Here is a 21,517-nt window from a genome sequence, read left to right as displayed (position 1 = left end):
ATGAGTTTTAATTCTTCCTTTCTGAAAGTGGTGAGCTAGACACCCTTGCCTTCTTATTTCTTGGGGGAAAAGCTTCAGTATTTCATTACCAAGTGTAGTATTAGCTGTAAGTGCTTTTATAAATGCCTTTTATATTGAGGACTTCAAGCTTTGCTTCAACTTTGGTGAGCCACAGCTGCAATCTCTTTCAATTCTCTGAACCTTAGATGGGTTCCTCAGAGTGTGCCATTCAAGGGTCAGTCAGAGATTTGGGCAGAATTTATAGATAAAAATTTGAGTCTTCTTTCTGTGCCTTTCTCATTTCCTGGATGGATCTGTTCAATTTTCAACTGCTGTAGTAGCCCCAAACTTTGTCCTGACATTTCTTAAGCAATTAAGACTGCAGATTTCTATACAAATTCTAGCTGTCCTGTGTTTCAAAAAGCTTCCAAAATGGGAAACTCTTTCAGTGACATTCCTTTCTTTCAGATGTCTGCTCTCCTCCAAATCTGTCTACTTAAGTAACTCTCCAGTGTTTTCAGATAGTTGTTCTTTTTTATAGCAGTTATTTAATTTTTTATTGGAATTTAATTTACAAATAACTTTAGTTTCAGGTGTACAACAAAATGCCTCAATATTGTAGATATATTGCAAAATGATCACCACAATAAGTCCAATTAACATCCATCACCATATATAATTACAGAATTTTTTTTCTTGTGATGTGATGAGAACTTTTAAGATTTAGTTTCTTAGCAACTTTCAAATATGCAGTACAGTGTTATTAATTATAGTCCCCATTCTGTGCATTACATGATGTTATAAGATGACAGTAGTGTGATTTTTAGAATATAAAAGATCTAAGACACATGGCATAGCTCCTTGAAAACAATTTAAACTTGGGCTTTGGTAATGTTTTTAAAAATTATGTCTAAATGGCATCTATTGTGTAATGGACTAAGAAACTTTTATGTAGCAAATACACCTTTATTCAATATATTAGGCACTGGGTTAATTGTTGGGTTTATGGTAACCTAAACTACTAAGTATTGAGTAGTAAGAGGCTATTTTCTATTTCTGTACTTAATACTTTTCAAAGTGAGATGATTGGCATCGTATATATAATTTGAATAGTTTGTTATTCAAGTTATATTCTTCCCTTGCAAATAGGAAACCATAGTAATATTTTGGATTTCAATGTACTAGTTCTTCAGGAAAAGGATGTGTGTGTGTGTGTGTGTGTGTGCCCAGTTTGCTGGTTTGTTATGTCATTTGGGAAGATGTTAGGCATTAATGTTATGACTTTTTTTTATTAAAGTGTCATTAATGTACAATCTTATCTCGGTTTCAAATGTACATCCCAGTGGTTCAGCAGTCCCTGCGATCAACTTATATTGTGACTGAGAATATTGTGTCCCTTTATCCCTTTCCCCCAACCCGCCCCAGCCCCTCCCCCATGGTAACCACTAGTCACTTCTCAGTGTCTGTGAGTCTACTGCTGTTTTGCTCCCTCTGTTTTGCTTCATTTTTATATTCCACAAATAAATGAAATCATATGGTATTTGTCTTTCTCCACCTCACTTATTTCACTGAGTATAATACCCTCTAGATCCATCAATGTTGTTGCAAATTGCAGAATTTCTTTTCTTTTGATGGCTGAATAATATTCCATTGTGTATATGTACAACATCTTTTTTATCCATTCGTCTACTGATGGACACTTAGGTTGCTTCAATATCTTAACTATTGCAAATAGTGTGGTGATAAACATAGGGGTGCATATGTCTTTCAAATCAGGGGTTTTGTTTTCTTTGGATAAAATTCCTAGGAGTGGAGTTACTGGGTCAAATGGTATTTCTACTGAGGAACTTCCATACTGCTTTCCAGAGCAGTTGCACCGATTTACATTCCCACTAACAGTGTAGGAAGATTCCCATATCTGCACATCCTTGCCAGCAGTTGTTGTTTCTTATCTTTTGGATAGTGGCCATTCTAACCAGTGTGAGGCAATATCTCACTGTGGTTTTAATTTGCATTTCCCTGATGATTAATAATGTGGAGCATCTTTTCATGTGCCTGTTGGCCATTTGTATTTCTTCATTAGAGAAGTGTCTGTTCAGGTACTCCACCCATTTCTTAATTGGGTTATTTGTTTTTTGGATTTTAACTTGTTATCAAATGAGTCATTTATGAATATATTTTCCCATACTATAGGATGCCTTTTTGTTCTGCTGATGGTGTCTTTTGCTGTCCAGAAGCCTTTTAGTTTGATATAGTCCCATTTGTTCATTCTTTTATTTTGTTTCCCTTGACCAAGAAGATGGGTCCAAGAAAAAAGTTGCTCATGTTGTATTCAAGAAGTTTTTGCCTATGTTTTCTTCTAAGAGTTTTATGGTTTCATGACTTACATTCAGGTCTTTGATCCATTTCAAGCATACTTTTGTGTATGGAGTTAGACAATAATCCAGTTTCATTCTCTTACATGTACTGTCTAGTTTTCCCAACACCAGTTGTTAAAGAGGCTGTCTTTTCCCCATTATATATTCATTGCTCCCTTTTTGTACATTAATTGATCATATATGCATGGGTTTATATCTGGGCTCTCTATTCTTTTCCATTGGTCTATGTTCAAGAGGCTGTCTTTTCCCCATTATATGTTCATTGTTCCTTTATTGTATATTAATTGACCATATATGAATGGGTTTATATCTGGGCTCTCTATTCTTTTCCATGGACCTGTGTTCTTGTGCCAGCTTCAAATTGTTTTGATTACTGTGTCTTTGCAGTACAGTTTGGAGTTGGGGAGTGTAATCCCCCCAGCTTTGTTCTTCTCTCTCAGGATTGCTTTGGCTATTCAGGGTCTTTTGTGGTTCCATATGAATTTTAGAACTATTTGCTCTGGTTTATTGAAGAATACTATTGGTATTTCCATTGAATACCAATTGAATCTGTAAGTTGCTTTGGGCAGGATGGCCAATTTGAGACTATTGATTCTTTCTATTCATGAGCACAGGATAGATTTCCATTCATTGGTGTCTTCTTTAATTTCTCTCATGAGTATCTTGTAGTTTTCAGGGTATAGGTCTTACTCCTTGGTTAGGTTTATTCCTAGGTATTGTATTCTTTTTGATACAATTATAAATGGAGTTGTTTCCCTGATTTCTCTTTCTGCTAGTTAATTGTTAGTATATAGGAATGCTGTTGATTTCTGTGTATTAATCCTGTGTCCTGCAACTTTGCTGAATTCAGTTATTAGTTCTAGTAGTTTTTTGGTGGATTCTTTAGAGTTTTCTATCTATAATATCATGTCATCTGCAAAGAGTAACAGTTTGACTTCTTCCTTGTCAATTTGGATGCCTTTTGTTTTATTTTATTTTATTTCATTTCATTTCATTATTTTATTTTATTTTTTTGAAGCAGAGTAAAAGTTTTATTTAAGGTTATTTAAAGAGAGGAGTGCAGCAGGCAACCTCAGCAAGGAAAGGCGCCCTGAAAGGTTTGGAGAGAGAAAGTTTAAGATTAAAAGGTTACACCCTTAGAAAGTGTGGGTGACCTCAGAGAGAGGAGCATGCACCAAAAGGTTGAGAAGAGAGAGTTTAAACTTAAAAGGTCACACACTTAGAAAGTGCAGGAGACCTCAGAGAGAGGAGGCCTGGATGCCTTTTATTTCTTTGTGTTGTCTAATTGCCATGGCTAGGACCTCCACTACTATGTTTAATAAAAGTGGTGAGAATGGGCATCCTTGTCTTGTTTCTGATCTTAGAGGAAAAGCTTTCAGCTTTTTGCTATTAAGTACGATGTTGGCTGTGGATTTTTCATATATGGCCTTTATTATGTTGAGGCATGTACCCTCCTTTCCAATTTTGTTAAGAGGTTTTATCATGAATGAATGTTGACTTTTGTCAAAGTTATAACTTTGACACTGAAAACCTCTTTTAATCTGTAATGCTAGAAATATTTAATAGAAGCCTATTCATGGAAATGTCATGTATAGGAAAAGCATAGATTTAAACCCTCTGAATATACGAACTTTTTGAGGCAAAGACTTATCAGCTGGCTGTTCCCAGATCTCATTGGTATTATTTTATCTCCTGACTTTTCCTCTTTCATCTATTCAGCCACTTTTGGCCCTGCAATTGCATATACTCTTGCAGTAGCTAATGACTGCCAGTCAAGAGCACTCTGACTTATTATTTTGGTGGCAATAAAAGGCAGAGAGTAATGATTTTATACCTTTTGAAGCTCAGTCATAAGTGATCTTGCTGTAGGTCTTCAGATTTCATATTCCAGATCTTCAAATAAATAACATTTGTAAAATTAGACCAACTATATTTACTTTTCAGGCCATGTGGATGAACGAACAGTATGCAATGGAATTTCCCCTGAAAAAGATGTAGATGGATTTCATATTATCAATATTGGAAAATTGTGCCTTGATCAGCATTCTCTCATACCTGCCACTGCCAGTGCTGTTTGGGAAATAATAAAAAGAACAGGTTGGTAACTTGTGGTCTCTAGGGTGTGGGTGCCCAATGTCAACTTGAGCATGTGTTTTTTTGCCTTGATGGAGCCACCTCAGTTGAATTGAGTGAAAGGAAGTGATAAGCCATAAAATTTTAATCTGTAGAGAGTAATAGAAGTTATAAAGTTATAGAAACCAAAGAATATCCAAAATAAAATAAAATGAGGAACATGTGCCAGATTACAGGTAACTGCTCTTATACTTTGTAGGGAATTACTTTTTCAAATATGTTTATTTCTCTACTTTTGGATTATAAATTTAATGTATGTTGATGTACATTTCCCAAAATGTATTATATTTTTTTCTGTGTTTAAAAACAAAATCTGCTGAACATATTTGAACCATTTCTAATGACCTATATTTTTATTATTAACATTTACCCTTGAATTGTGCTCTCCTAGAACCTGGAGGTGTATAGAAATGTTTGCTTCTACATTAATGACCCACTTACCTTTTATATTGATGATTCTCCTGCCATCCATCATTGTCACTTTCTTTGCAACACCGTCTTCTCTTTTCTAATCTGCTGTTTTCTAATTGGAGGAGAAAATTTCTAAGTGAGAGAACATTCTAGAATTATCCCCTAAGTATGTTTGTACTTGGGAAACTTTAATTCTAACTTCTTCATTTTACTTACGAAGAATCTATGTTCAAAAGAGATAAGGTATGTTAAACCTGGAAGTTTTATCTTTCATAGCTTTCTAAGTTTCTAAAGTTTCGTGCTTCTCCCTCTGGAGGGAAGTGTGTAAGCTTTGTGAAAAATAGTTTTTTTTCTCACTCCATTTGTCTCAGATTTGTTCAAAGTTCGATTGCCAGTTAAGCCTGACATTGTTATACTTTCTTACTTCATAATTAGTAGCTAATATATTTTAAGCTTTTGGACTTGTAACTACTCGTGTGAATCTCAGTGCTTAAAAGAATTTAATGGCAACTTGAAAATGTTTTTGGTTTTCCAATGAGGGCATACTCAGAGAGGAAGTGACAAATCCGAGAAGCATGAAGAGAAATAATTATAAATAATGCATGTGGGTACATTATAGACAAGCCACACAATGATCCAAATTTAATGAGAATTTTTTGAAGAATGTTTCAGATGGTTATTCAGGTGTTTAATTTGCTTCTTGTTGTTGACTCTTCGTTTAAATGAAACTCTTTGTTTTAAGGAATCAAAACATTTGGAAAGAATGTGGTTGTAGCTGGAAGATCTAAGAATGTAGGAATGCCCATTGCCATGCTCTTACACACTGATGGAGAACATGAACGGCCGGGAGGTAGGTGGGACCTTGGAGATCCTATATACTCGTACAGTTTTCTTACTTCATGATATAATCAAGTAAAGATGTTTGAAAAGGTGACAATGTATTTGTGGATTTATGAGGACTAAGGGAGTAAAAGTTTCCCTTATTCCCCATTTAATGATATGAATGTGTTGAATGTGATTAAGGAATTATTGGAAACATGTGGCCCCTTTGTTCCATTTTTTTCTTTTGGCTATATATATACATATAAATCATTAACAATATTGACATTAAGAAAGATGAAAAGCCACTAGAAAAATATTACATGTTGATATATATTTGCATGCACACACACATACACACATGTAGAAAACACCAATTATGGCTATATAGATTTCTTATTATTAACCTTGGTGAATTCCAGTTCCCTGATCTCAAAGTTTTGATACTTCTTTTAAAGATCTTGGTTAACATAATGCCTATGAAATGATTGTTTGAGTCACAAAACCTTATAGAAAAATAAACTCAATGATAACACATCACTTATCTGAAATAATGAATGATGAAACTTTTGAATATTATTTTTCCTTCCTGGGCTTACAGATTTAAATATTTCCACAAATCAAAATGTGTGTGTGAATCATAGCAAATTATGGTTTGATGGTGATTCCAGGTAACCTTAGTTTTGAAGAACTCTTTGAGAGGCCATGTCTGGTTATATGAACACAGATGGTAACATCTCAAAGATGCATTTCTAGTTTTACTGTTCACTTCTTAACTTAATCTATTAGTGCTTATCTAACTAATTCTTAGGGTATAATAAAGATATTGACTCCTATTTGCCTTTATGTAATAGAGTCTATGTTAAACAAGGTAAAACAACCAGGAATACCATTTTTGTTGGAAAATTTTGACCAGGAGCCAATAAGCATTTTTTTCTTTATTTTCAGCATTTTATTTTCTAATTCCATCAGTATCATAACAAGTAGTGTTATGTAGCTCCATGACAGTGTACAGTACTTTCTCATAAACAGTTTTATTTAGTTTTCAAAAATTCTGGCATATATTAATATTATTTGCATTTTGTAGCTAAAGGGAATGAGCTTTAGAGACTTTTGATGACTTACCAAGGCCACATGAAGAGGTCATGGATCTAGAGCTGAGAGCTGGGCGCTTTGTGGGTAGTAGGATAGACTTGGAGTCAGATCCCTCTCCTGCCAAGCCCTGCATCCCTGAACAAGTCATTAATCTGCTTAAAACCTCCAACTCCCTCATCTACAAGGTGCAGATAATATTAGCTTCTTCTTCACTGGCTAATTATGAAAGTTAAGTGAGATATGAATGTAAAGTACTAATTATAGTGCCTAACACACTAAGTTAATAAGCCCTTGGTACATGTCTCAGGTTTGTCTCAAATTTGTTCTGACATACTAAAAACTCTGTTTTTATTATTTATATTATTATTCCTAAGTTAATAATCTGTAACCATATTAACCATAAAGTTTTGAGTAACAGGACCCAAGGTTATACTACAATTTTTACCTTTACCTTTATTTGAAAAAATTTTTTTTTCTGATAGGTTTTATGTTTGCTTTTTTGAAGATCAAATCTACTCCTTGTTGCAATAATTTGCATAAACATAGAATTTTTAAAGCCTATGAAATAATTTGATTAGAACCATGATATCATAATACTCCAAATCATACTTTAAATCACACTTTTTCTTGCAGATATCAATATATTATATGCTAATTTTTTGATAAACTTCAATTTTGAATTATTCAGTTGCCTATGAGATATCTAAGAAAATTAACTTTTCTCTATGCAATTTTAAATTAGGCATTCCTATATCATAAAATATTAACTTTATAAATATTTTATGCTTTGTGTTATAAAATATCTTCACTTAAATGTTTGTTAAAAGTTGAGGAAACATGGCATTAGTTACATGCTATTTACTTATAAACCAGGTAGTTAAATTTGCATTTATTATAGCAGCACTAGGGGCTGTCATAATTACAGTATCTAGAAGGTAATAAATTATATTAAAAATGAAGATGGACAGTTTGCAGCATGGGTGGTATTTAATCTCATACATATTTAATAGAAGTGTGGTGACATATATGATTAATATAATGAATTGTTGAGAGCTGCTTACTGAAGATTTGGTGTCTGTGGGAAAGCTAATATTTCAAACATCCACGTCTGTTAGAGAAGTAATTATGTGCAGTGACTACATGTGCATTGTTGGCTAATGGAGATAATGAAGGAAGATTAACTCAACAAATTCATATCTATAGAATTGTTTTAATGATTCTCACAATGTTGAGCATTCAAGTCACACTGTATTTCTTTGCCAGAAGAGATTCAGAACCCTAATGATTCATTTAGCCATATTGTAATTTAGCTTGATTAATATGTGTCTACTCATGGCTGGCTTTTAGTCTTGATTATATAGGACATGGGTCCCAGCTGTGTTGTGAAAAGAGAAAAGAGCTTCTTTTAATTCCTCAAGGGCTTGAAATATTCAGAAGACTGTGGATGTGCTCAAATCTTTAGGTAAAGGAGTAGTACTGATGCTCAACACAGCAGGATGCTGCAGGGAATTACCTTCTATTGAGGACATGTCATCCCAGAAGATTTCTTATGGGACATAACCTTTGAGCCACTGTGTGGTTTATACAGAGTAGGAGAGAGATGGTTTCTAAGACCTTATAGTCTTGGTGGTGGTGGTGGTAGTGGGAATATAGAGGGAGCATCATAAACAAGTATGAGTGATTTAAAATGTAAATATTTAGTGGCACAAATATTTGTATTTTGTAGCAATTTCATGTGTATAAGAAATATTCCATTTGCTCAGGGAAGCCTGTGGGTAATTAAGGGAACATAAAGAGATTGATGGTGGACAGTCTTTTCTAATGAGCGTCATTACTTATTAGGAAGTTAGGGTACCACTGTGACCACCTGTAGATCACTGTGTATTCTTTTAACGTTTTGTATTTGTAACCTACACAAATGAAAACTGAATACCATGAGCTTGAGCACAATGTCTTTATTTTTAGCTTTACTGTGAGGAAGAGAGAGATTCTTCAATTTCTTTTTTTATTCATTTTATTATCATTAATCTACAATTACATGAAGAACATTATGGTTACTAGACTTCCCCCTTCACCAAGTCCCCCCCTACAAACTCCATTACAGTACTGTCCATCAGCGTAGTAAGATGCTATAGACTCACTACTTGTCTTCTCTGTGTTGCACATCCCTCCCTATGCCCCCCCCACATTATACATGCTAATCGTAAGGCCTCCTTTCTTTTACCCTGCCCTTTTCCCTCCCTTCCACCTCTCCTGCCCAGTCCCTTTCCCTTTGGTAACCATTAGTCCATTCCTGGGTTCTGTGATTCTGCTGCTGTTTTGTTCATTCAGTTTTTCTTTGTTTCCTATACTCCACATATGAGTGAAATCATTTGGTACGTGTCTTTCTCCACCTGGCTTATTTCACTGAGTGTAATACCCTCTAGCTACATCCATGTTGTTCCAAATGGTAGGATTTGTTTTCTTCTTATGGCTGAATAATATTCCATTGTATATATGTACCACATCTTCTTTATCCATTAATCTATTGATAGAGACTTAAGTTTCTACCATTTCTTGGCTATTGTAAATAGTGCTGCAATAAACATAGGGGTGCATCTGTCTTTTTCAAACTGGGCTGCTGCACTCTTCGGATAAATTCCTAGAAGTAGAATTCCTGGGTCAAATGGTATTTCTATTTTGAGCTTTTTGAGGAACCTCCATACTGCTTTCCACAATGGTTGAACTAATTTACGTTCCCACCAGCAGTGTAGGAGGGTACCCCTTTCTCCACATCCTCACCAACATTTGTTGTTGTTTGTCTTTTGGAGGGTGGCGATCTTTACTGGTGTGAGGTGATATCTCATTGTGGTTTTAATTTGCATTTCTCTGATGATTAGCAATGTGGAGCATCTTTTCATGTCTCTGTTGGCCATCTGAATTTCTTCTTTAGAGAACTGTCTATTCAGCTGCTTTGCCCACTTTTTTATTATTATTATTTTTAAATTTTTATTTATTTATTTTTCTGCCCATTTTTTAATTGGATTATTTGCTTTTTGTTTGTTGAAGTGCATGAGCTCTTTATATATTTTGGCTGTCAGCCCTTTATCAGATCTGTCATTTATGAATATATTCTCCCATACTGTAGGATGTCTTTTTGTTCTACTGATGGTATCCTTTGCTGTACAGAAGCTTTTCAGCTTGATATAGTCCCACTTGTTCATTTTTGCTTTTGTTTCCCTTGCCCGGGAAGATATGTTTGTGAAGAAGTTGCTCATGTTTATGTCCAAGAGATTTTTGCCTATGTTTTTTTCTAAAAGTTTTATGGTTTCATGACTTACACTCAGGTCTTTGATCCATTTCGAATTTACTTTTGTGTATGGGGTTAGACAGTGATCCAGTTTCATTCTTCTACATGTAGCTGTCCAGTTTTGCCAGCACCATCTGTTGAAGAGACTGTCATTTCCCCATTGTATGTCCATGGCTCCTTTATCGAATATTAATTGACCATATATGTTTGGGTTAATGTTTGGAGTCTCTATTCTTTTCCACTGGCCTGTGGCTCCATTCTTGTGCCAGTACCAAATTGTCTTGATTACTGTGGCTTTGTAGTAGAGCTTGAAGTTTGGGAGTGAGATCCCCCCCACTTTATTCTTCCTTCTCAGGATTGTTTTGGCTATTTGGGGTCTTTGGTGTTTCCATATGAATTTTTGAACTATTTCTTCTAGTTCGTTGAAGAATGTGTTGGTAATTCAATAGGGACTTCATCAAATCTGTATATTGCTTTGGGCAGGATGGCCATTTTGACAATATTAATTCTTCCTAGGCAAGAGCATGGGATGAGTTTCCATTTGTTAGTGTCCTCTTTAATTTCTCTTAAAGAGTGTCTTATAGTTTTTAGGGTATAGGTCTTTCACTTCCTTGGTTAGGTTTATTCCTAAGTATTTTATTCTTTTTGATGCAATTGTAAATGGAATTGTTTTCCTGATTTCTCTTTCTATTAGTTCACTGTTAGTGTATAGGAAAGCCACAGATTTCTGTGTGTTAATTTTGTATCCTGCAACTTTGGTGAATTCCAATATTAGTTCTAGTAGTTTTGCAATGGAGTCTTTAGGGTTTTTTATGTACAATATCATGTCATCTGTAAATAGTGACAGTTTAACTTCTTTACCAATCTGGATTCCTTGTATTTCTTTGTTTCGTCTAATTGTCATGGCTAGGACCTCTAGTACTATGTTGAATAACAGTGGGGAGAGTGGGCATCCCTGTCTTGTACCTAATCTCAGAGGAAAAGCTTTCAGCTTCTCGCTATTCAGTATGATATTGGCTGTGGGTTTATCACATATGGCCTTTATTATCTTGAGGTACCTGCCCTCTATACCCATTTTGTTGAGAGTTTTTATCATGAATGGATGTTGAATTTTGTCGAATGCTTTTTCAGCATCTATGGAGATGATCATGTGGTTTTTGTCCTTCTTTTTGTTGATGTGGTGGATGATGTTGATGGATTTTCGGATGTTGTACCATCCTTGCATCCCTGGGATGAATCCCACTTGGTCATGGTGTATGATCCTATTTATGTATTTTTGAATTCAATTTGCTAATGTTTTTTTGAGTATTTTTGCATCTACATTCATCAGGGATGTTGGTCTGTAATTTTCTTTTTTGGTGGGGTCTTTGCCTGGATTTGGTATTAGGGTGATGTTGGCTTCATAGAATGAGTTTGGGAGTATTCCCTCCTGTTCTATTTTTTGGAAAACTTTAAGAGGAATGGGTATTATATCTTCTCTGTATGTCTGATAAAATTCCAAGGTAAATCCATCTGGTCCGGGTTTTTTTTTCTTGGGTATTTTTTGATTACCGCTTCAATTTCTTTGCTGGTAATTGGTTTTTTTAGATTTTGTGTTTCTTCCTTGGTCAGTCTTGGAAGGTTGTATTTTTCTAGGACGTTGTCCATTACTTCTAGGTTTTCCATTTTTTTAGCATATAGGTTTTCATAGTAGTCTCTAATAATTCTTTGTATTTCTGTCGGATCCGTCATGATGTTTCTTTTCTCATTTCTGATTATGTTGATGTGTGTTGATTCTCTTTTTCTCTTAATAAGTCTTGCTAGAGGCTTATCGATTTTGTTTATTTTCTCAAAGAACCAGCTCTTGGTTTCATTGATTTTTTTCTATTGTTTTATTGTTCTCAATTTAGTTTATTTCTTCTCTGATCTTTATTATGTCCCTCCTTCTGCTGACTTAAGGCCTCATTTGTTCTTCTTTTTCCAATTTTGATAATTGTGACATTAGACTATTCATTTGGGTTTGTTCTTTCTTCTTTAAGTGTGTCTGGATTGCTATATACTTTCCTCTTAAGACTGCTTTCTCTGCGTCCTACAGAAGTTGGGGCTTTGTGTTGTTGTTGTCATTTATTTCCATATATTGCTTGATTTCCATTTTAATTTGGTCATTGATCCATTGACTATTTAAGAACATGTTGTTAAGCCTCCATGTGTTTGTGAGCCTTTTTGATTTCTTTGTACAATTTATCTCTAGTTTTATACCTTTGTGATCTGAAAAGTTGGTTGGTAGAATTTCAATCTTTTTTAATTTACTGATGCTCTTTTTATGGCCCAGTATGTGGTCTATTCTGGAGAATGTTCCATGTGCACTTGAGAAGAATGTGTATCCTGTTGCTTTTGGATGTAGAGTTCTGTAGATGTCTATTAGGTCCATCTGTTCTAGTGTGTTGTTCAGTGCCTCTGTGTCCTTACTTATTTTCTGTCTGGTGGATCTGTCCTTTGGAGTGAATGGTGTGTTGAAGTCTCCTAAAATGAATGCATTGCATTCTATTTCCTCCTTTAATTCTGTTAGTATTTGTTTCACATATGCTGGTGCTTCTGTGTTGGGTGCATATATATTTATAATGGTTATATCCTCTTGTTGGACTGAGCCCTTTATCATTATGTAATTTCCTTCTTTATCTCTTGTTTCTTTCTTTGTTTTGAAGTCTATTTTGTCTGATACTAGTACTGCAACACCTGCTTTTTTCTCCCTATTGTTTGCGTGAAATATCTTTTTCCATCCCTTGACTTTTAGTCTGTGCATGTCTTTGGGTTTGAGGTGAGTCTCTTGTAGGCAGCATATAGATGGACCTTGTTTTTTTTATCCATTCAGTGACTCTATGTCTTTTGATTGGTTCATTCAATCCATTTACATTTAGGGTGATTATGGATAGGGTTGTACTTATTGCCATTTCAGGTTTTAGATTCGTGGATACCAAAGGTTCCAGGTTACTTTCCTTACTATCTAATAGTCTAACTTAACTCACTTAGTACGCTGTTACAAACACAATCTAAAGGTTCTTTTCTATTTCTCCTACTTTTTCTTCCTTCTTCATTTTTTATATATTAGGTATCAAATTCTGTACTTTTTGTCTATCCCTTGATTGACTTTGGGGATAGTTAATTTAATTTTTCATTTGCTTCATAATTAGCTGTTCTACTTTCTTCACTGTGGTTTTATTATCTCTGGTGACAGCTATCCAACCCTAGGAACACTTCCATCTATAGCAGTCCCTCCAAGATAGACTGTAGAGATGGTTTGTGGGAGGTAAATTCTCTCAGCTTTTGTTTATCTGGAAATTGTTTAATCCCTCCTTCAAATTTAAATGATAATCTTGCCGGATAATGTAATCTTGGTTCCAGACCCTTCTGCTTCATGGCATTAAATATATCATGCCACTCCCTTCTGGCCTGTAAGGTTTCTGCTGAGAAGTCTGATGTCAGCCTGATGGGCTTTTCTTTATATGTGATCTTATTTCTTTCTCTGGCTGCTTTTAGCAGTCTGTCCTTATCCTTGATCTTACCCATTTTAATTACTATGTGTCTTGGTGTTGTCTTCTTTGGGTTGCTTGTGTTGGGAGATCTGTGGATCTCCATGGCCTGAGAGACTATCTCCTTCCCCAGATTGGGGAAGTTTTCAGCAACTACCTCCTCAAAGACACTTTCTATCCCTCTCTCTCTCTCTCTTCTTCTTCTGGTATCCCTATAATGCAAATATTGTTCCACTTGGATTGGTCCCATAGTTCTCTCAATATTCTTTCATTCTTAAAGATCCTTTTTTCTCTGTGTGCCTCACCTTCTTCGTATTCCTCTTTTCTAGTTTCTATTTCATTTATTGTCTCCTCCACGGTATCCAGCCTGCTTTTAGTACCCTCCATCGTACTCTTCAATGATTGGATCTCCGACCTGAATTCATTCCTGAGTTCTTGGATGTCTTTCCGTACCTCCATTAGAATGTTGATGATTTTTATTTTGAACTCCCTTTCAGGAAGAGTCACCAGGTCCATATCATTTAAATCTTTCTTGGGAGTTGTATTAGTAATTTTACTCTGGACAAGGTTCCTTTGGCAGTTCATGTTTGTATATGGTGCCCTCTAGTGTCCAGAAGCTCTATTCTGAAGCTGCTCAGCCCCTGAAGCGATGTCGGGGGTTGCAGGGGAGCGGTACTGTTGCATGGGGGGAGGAAAGAGCTGTTCCCCATCTCCCGGCTCCTGTGCCTGTTTCCACTGCCTCAGACAGTGGGCTGGTCACAGGTATAAGTTTTGTCCCAGAGAAGCCGGGTTTGGATCCCTGCTTTCCACAAGTGGCTGGAATTCCAGTCTCCCCAGGAACTCTGCCTGTATGAACTTTCCAACCCGGTAGTCATGCTAGTCTCATGAAAGCACCATGAAATGTAGGTTTGTGCTCCCAGAGCAGATCTCCATAGCTGTGTATTCAGCAGTCCCAAGCCTTCCACTCCCTCCCTGCTCCATTTCTCTTCCTCCCGCCGGTGAGCTGGGGTGGGGGAAGGGCTTGGGTCCCACGGAGCCACAGCTCTGGTACGTTACCCCGTTCCGTGAGGTCTGCTCTTTTCTCCAGGTGTGTGCAATCTGACGCCATCCTCTTTCCTGTTGCTCTCTAAGTATTAGTTGCGCCAACTATATTTTCTAATTGTATCCAGTTTTAGGAGGAAGCCTCTGTCTCTCCTCTCACACCACCATCTTTAATCTTCTGATATTCTTCAGTTTCTCTAAAACAATCTTTTCCCCCTTTATGATAATCAAGTGTGATAATGAACAGGTGTTATGATTATAAGTTGTCACCAAAGGACTAGAGAATCTGATTTTGTTTCAGTTTCTCTTGGATTAAGTTCCTGTCTCATCTAAACAGATCATTCTAAGTGGCCACAACATGGGGTTACATGTTCCTCCTTTAACTAAAAAGGCTGTGGTATCATTGCATTGATGCTGGGAGTTTTTTAAAGAACTTTGCAAAGGGACGGCAACCAGTTGATTTTGCTTAGAGTCCTATGGAGCCAGGGTCCTCTTGATTTCATTCAGGCAATATGCATTTAGTACTTGTTCTCTATGAAATACTGTGGGGTACAGTGGTGAAAAACTTAGCCCTGTGTTTCCAGAGGATGAAAGTCTGCATCTTTATATAGTGTAATCATCTTTAGGGTTCATATTTGGATACTGTATTTTCCCAAAGCACTGCTTCTGCATTGCTATTCAGCTTTTGCACTCAAGCTGCCCTTCTGCTGGAACTCTCTGTACATCATATATTTTTTTATTCAAGGGGCATCCTATCTAAATGGAAAACCACAAGATATTTTTGCCAGTGAAATGCCTTTCCCTTGTAAAAATTGGCTCCCCATGTGAAAATGAACATTTTGGCCGGTGTGAGAGCACTGTGTCCCACCCACCGGAGGTGCCGCCGTGTGTATGTTCTGGGCAGCAGAGTTCGATATGAGTGGTATGATTAACATCAGCCCAGTGCCAGGTTGGGCCAGGCACTCTCGAGTTTCAAAGAGAGGACCCAAATAGGAATGCCTAGGGATGCAGGAGTGACACAAAGGATCACACCACTGGGACCAAGACCTTAGTTTTGTTGGCAGTGGAGTGGAGCAGGATGTTTGCTACCTCCATGGAACAAACCATTGTCGACCTGGAGCAGAGAGGATGGCAGGCATTTAATCACTGCTCCTCCCCTCCCACCACCCAAGGTTAGAAGTCTTCCTGATGAGATATTGGGGATATTATATTTTGTGATGCCTCCATGCTGATTAGAATTTACTGAATTACAGCTTGCATTTGCATAGTGGAAAGCAATAGAAAAGAACAAATGCCTATTCTCATTTTCTGAGCTGAGTAACAAGAGTGCTGCTTCATTTTCAATGTCTCCTAAACTCAGCCAGCTAGTATCCTGAAAGCACTATACTTGGAAAATATAATGTAATCATCTCACATCAGATGACTGGGACAATTATACTGTTGACACTAACATTAAACATTATTTAAAACATAAAGTGAAGGCCAAATCTTTCTCTTTTTCTTTACTTTTTTCTCTTTCTCCATGACCTCAGAGTACTAAGCATTGTATTTTTACCAGCACAAAGTATCCCTTTTCTAATATCTATAAGCCTGATTGTTCAAGGCATCAGTGAGGATGTTGTGGTCTGCTCAGCCTGCCTTTGCAGCCTTCTGCCTGCTGCTTTCTACCAGTGCCCTATGCTGCTTGCAGCTCCACAGAATGGCACACTATTCCCCAAGCACACCATCTCCTCACATGCCTCCTTACCATTATACACTCTTGTTCCCTCTGCATACAGTACCATTTCCCATCACTCACCTGTTTTCCTTTCACCTCCCAATATCTTTCAAGATGCAGCCCAAATCTTCTAACTTCTGCATGTCATATATATATATATATATTGCTGTCACAGTACTAATATTATTGCATATTGATTGCTGACTGCTCCCCTTTCCTACACACACATAGTAAATGTGAATTTCTCAGTGACAAATATTTTGTCTTAGTTTTTCTGTATCTCTGAAATTTAGCACAAGGCTTGGCATGTAATAGTGCAGCAAGTATGTTAATTAGTAAAAGTTTACTTAGTGTCTCTGATGTGCCAAGTACTGTGCCAGTACTGTAGAAAATAAACTATAGGCTACAGATTTAAGACAAAACATTATCATTTATTGGGAAAATTCCTGTATAGCGGAAAGGCAGGGGAGGAGGAAGAGGTGCTTACCACACACTAATTCCTTCATATTTTAATTATAGGCATGTATATAAAACTATAACTTAAGACTCCTGTTTTCCCAAGAATCAGATCACATGGGAGGAGGGTACCTCATGACCATTGGGAAGGGAAGAAAAAAACCTTAGGACACTGGTAAGAGAGAGGAGATGGTGCTGACAGCATTAATTGAAAGAGGCCATACTGTTTTCCCAGTAAAACAGTTAGGTTCTACCATTTTGTTTAAACTAATTTTCTTGTCCTCCAGCTGCTGACATGTAATGCTGTCTTCTTACAGAGGGACTGATTTCTTTGTCACTAAGCACAGAGAATATGATGATGAAGAAATCAGATACTATCTTGTCCTCTTAAGTTTACAGTCTAGTAGGAAAGACAGTTATTAAATAATTTGGTATGCATGATTAATCATTGTAACTGTGCAAAGTGCTTCAAAAGAGAAGTGGAACTTTAATAAAAAGCTTGGTTGTAGGAAGGAATTAATGATTTCTAATTACAGTTATATAAACCTTATACACCACCCCCTTTTTTTTTTGGTCTATTGTTACTATTGTAGTGGAATATTTTTGTCTACAATCTTCTTTTACTATTCTTCAAACTAAAAAAAAATATCACCCTGCAGAAAAAATAAAATATATCCTACTTAAAGTTGTTAAAAATTTCTCAAATCTGGAAGAAAAAGGTTCATTCTCTACAAAATAAAAGAATTTTACCATAAATATAAATGATGATTTGATGATTTAAAAAAACAAGTCAGTGCCAAGCAGTGAGTGATTCTATGTAAAGGTGCCAAATGTTTAAAAGTACCTGTTCTGTTTGATCAGTAAATATTCCTGGTTTCTTCTATTTTTTTGTTGTTGTTGTTCTCATACTTGTTGTTTTTCACCTTCTGAGGTCTTTTACTATTTCCATTTGTGAATATATCTGCAGGCTTTCAGGACTTGCCAGCATTGCTTCTATTTGCCCTCTCTCTAATCATTGCTCTGATTTAACCTCTTACCTAGTGTTGCTTCCTACTCATCCATGAAATCTCAGCTTAGTTGTAACTCTCTCAAACAGACTTCTCTGATACAATCTCTCCCACCCTTCTCACACACCACCACGGACACATTGGAGAGCTTATCTTTCACAATATTGATCAGTTTGTGATTATCATTATTTGGTTAATATTCATCACACTCACTGGACTATTAACTCCACAAGAGCAAAGACCAGATCTATTTATCTTCCCATTTTATCTCTAGCATCTAGCACAATAGCCATCCAGAAAGTCTTTGTTCAATAAATGAGTGAATAAATTTACTTTATTTGTAGACCAACAGTATCATGAATGTTTTAATATCACTATTCATAAGTTGTATTCTTAGGAACACCAGTGTACTACAAGATCTTACATAGGTTTATTTATTTATTTTAAGGAAAGGAGTTGGTCATATAGGTTTGGGAAATCTGGGTTAAACAAAATCAAACATAACTTGATAGTGGCATTTCTCAGAGGCTTTGATATGGAAATATAGTCTTTAATATGGCAAGCACTGTGAATCTCTGAGAAAGTAATAATATTTAGTATGTAATCCTGAAATTTTTTTTTTTTTTTGTACTTCTATATCCCAGAGGCCTAGGCTTTTTCTGTGGAGAGGATGAATAGGAGGGCAGTAAGCAGCACACTGTTTTCAAGATGTCAAGATTTTTCACTCTCAAATACAGAAACTTCAGGAACACTTATTTAGCATTAGTTTATGATCTTTTTAAGCATTGTTTGCAGAATCAGACATTGTCATAAGATTCCTGAATTTATTTTCATCTTGGAAAACAGAAAATAAATGCAAGAATTATATAAAACTTTAAAGAACAGACTTCTTCTAGCCAAAGCAACCAGAAAGGAAAGAGGAATGTTTTGGTTCATTCTAACACTTACCCCTTGTCCCATGGCTGAGCTGCCTAGCTCATTTTGGCTAGGATTTGGGAGGGTCTGATTGCTTTAAAATGTAGTGAGTTTTCTATAGCTTAAAGTCTGTTTCACAATCAGGAATACTACCATCAACTCTGACTGGCAGTTTTGGTACCTTGGATAATTTGGTCACTTGGAGAATTGATTCATGTGTATAATTCAATGCATTTTATCCCTATTAATATGAAAATAATCCTGGAAATATAAAGCTTCAAAGCCAGTATCTTCATCCTTAACTGCAAAGTTGTTCACACCATAGTTGCAGTCTTGACTGGTGAAGACTGATCCTGGAGGAGGAAGAGGCTCTCCTGTTAATGAGCAGAGACACTCTGGTCACATTGCCTGGGACACATTTATTCCTGTGTTTCCCTATGAAATAAGGATGTATGAGGTTTTAGGGGAATTATGGCCTACTTCCTATAAAGAATTTAGTGTTCCCACACATGGGAAGTACTCAATAAATATTAGCTCCTACAGCATACTTATTATAAAAAGTATTTAAGATGGACCGCTGCAATATATAACACAGTGCAAATGAGAAATAGTTAAGAAAAAAGGGAGGTAAGACCTGGAATTAAAATGAGCCATGAATAAGGCTACTATTAAACATAGGCATATCATTAAATCTTCATAGATATATTCTCACTGCCAAGCACACTGCTTTTTATATTCTGGCACTGAGTATATGTTTGGTAATTTTATTTAATTGAGTCTGAACTATACTTCCTGTGATGGGGTCATTAATTTCATCCTGAGAGCATTTTAGCAGGAAAAAAAAATTACTACTTACCCAATTAAGTGTCATTAAGGATTAAAAATAAACACATGCTCAGGATAAATAAAACATTTTCTAACATTAAGACTGAAAAGTAATTTCTCCTGAGGAGTCTTATAAGTGGGAACTATGTAATGGACTGAGTAATATTCATAACATGCTTTTTATCTTGATTAAGTGGTCAAATTTTATAGGGGCATTTATTTTATTGTTTAAGCACAGTTTAATCTTCATTTCTTATATCTCACTAGACATTTCTTCTTATTCTTGGTTTCTGGGTCATTCTCTTCCCAAGTTCTACACAAGTTTTTCTCAGCCTTAACTGCTCATTAGAATCATCTGGGGACTTTTGAAAATATAGATGTCATGTCTTAGCCCAACACAGAACAATTAAATCAGAATCTTTATGAGTTGAACCTAAGTATCAGGGTTTTTTAGAAAGCTCCATAGAAGATTTGAATATGGTCATGGTTGAGGACAATTGCCCAAAACATTGTAACAAATGTTTTCATCATAGGGCTTCCTGTTTTATTCCAGAGCCATTTCCTGGCTTATCTCTTCCAGCGCCATAGCTTTAAGTGCCATCTGTATCCCCCTCATACTGTAGACCCACAAAACTGCTGTCCCCTTGGCAAGTCCAGTTGGATGGCCAGTAGGTGTTTTAAGCTTACCATATACAAACCTTCACTCTTAATTTTACTCCTCATCTGTCTTCTCCATCTTAAAAAGTGGCGACATCACTTCACCAGGTGCTCAGTCCATCCTTGCTTTCTGTCTTTCACACCACATGTCTAATCCACTAGCAATCTGTGAAGAATATTCTCATGATCTCACCACCTCCACTAATAAGATTCTGGTCCAGACAGCCATTATTTCTCACTTCAGTGAGATAATTCTCACTGCTATACGATTTACAAGCCAGTTTTCCTGCACCCTCTTGTCCCATCTCCTGCATGCAGTCTATTTTCCACACAGTGGGTCTCAATCATCCATATCACTCAGGACTACATATCACCAGAATAAAAGCCAATAAAATATGCAAGACCTTACATGACGTGAGCTGGGCTGTGTCTCCTTACTCATTTCCTGCTTTTCTCACCCTCTCTCACTGCCCTCCAGCCACAGCTGCCTTTTTACTTTCCTAAAACACATCATACGTGCTCATGTGTCAGGTTCTTTGCACTTGGTTTTCCTTGTGTGTGGAATGCTCTTTTTGAAGTTACTTGCATAATTCATCCCCTCACCTCTTTGGGGTTTCTGCTCACATGTTAGTTCCTTAGGCTGTCCCCAACCACCTAACCCAAACAGCAGCCAACTGTGACTCTCTACTCACTCACCCTAAAGTTTTCTTCAAAATTTACTATTGTGTAAAATTTTCTTATATATATACCTGCTCATTTGTATATTGTTTTTGTTAAATAAATGGATCCATGATTTCAGTTCAGTAATTTCTGGCCAAATCCAGGGGCAGATTTTTAAAATACGTAGAGAAACTGGTGATCAGGATTCAGTCAGTCCTTACCAGTAATCTCTCTCAAAGGAACTTCATGATAGATGTTTAAAAGAAGTGAGCTTCTGATCATACTTGACTGATTAAAAGTGAAACCATATTCCTTAGTTGTCATCCACCTAGTGGTGCCCAATGTGTTTGGAAGGAAACTGGACTGATAAACAGTAAATCAGACCTGCCAGGTTTTCACCAGATACAAAGACATTGAAGCCTGGGCTATTTTAAGCATGAAAAGAAGCCTAAGATCTGAGTGTTCTGTAACTACATCTAAAATAATGTAAACAATTTAATCCAGACAAAGCAGCTGAAGTTCAGATAGAACACTTACAGTAAATGGAATTCAAGAGTCAAGAGAATACAGAATTTTTTTAATTTTAGGATCTGGGAAATGGGCCT

The 21,517-nt window shown here is 36.3% G+C and overlaps 1 protein-coding gene across 4 annotated transcripts in view; it reads left to right on the top strand.

Annotated features, from left to right (window-relative positions):
- Window positions 1–21,517, top strand: part of MTHFD2L (methylenetetrahydrofolate dehydrogenase (NADP+ dependent) 2 like) — a 139,240-nt gene that overhangs the window by 29,458 nt on the left and 88,265 nt on the right. For all 4 annotated transcript variants that reach the window (XM_073237472.1, XM_073237470.1, XM_017661206.3 and 1 more), the window contains exons 4-5: window positions 4,323–4,475; window positions 5,665–5,772. In XM_073237472.1, coding sequence (XP_073093573.1) covers window positions 4,323–4,475; window positions 5,665–5,772 — 261 coding nt within the window. The remainder of the gene's footprint in view (window positions 1–4,322; window positions 4,476–5,664; window positions 5,773–21,517) is intronic.

The sequence above is a fragment of the Manis javanica genome, chromosome 5, assembly GCF_040802235.1.
Source record: "Manis javanica isolate MJ-LG chromosome 5, MJ_LKY, whole genome shotgun sequence".
NCBI lineage: Eukaryota > Metazoa > Chordata > Mammalia > Pholidota > Manidae > Manis > Manis javanica.
This window is presented reverse-complemented; position numbering and strand designations above follow the sequence as displayed.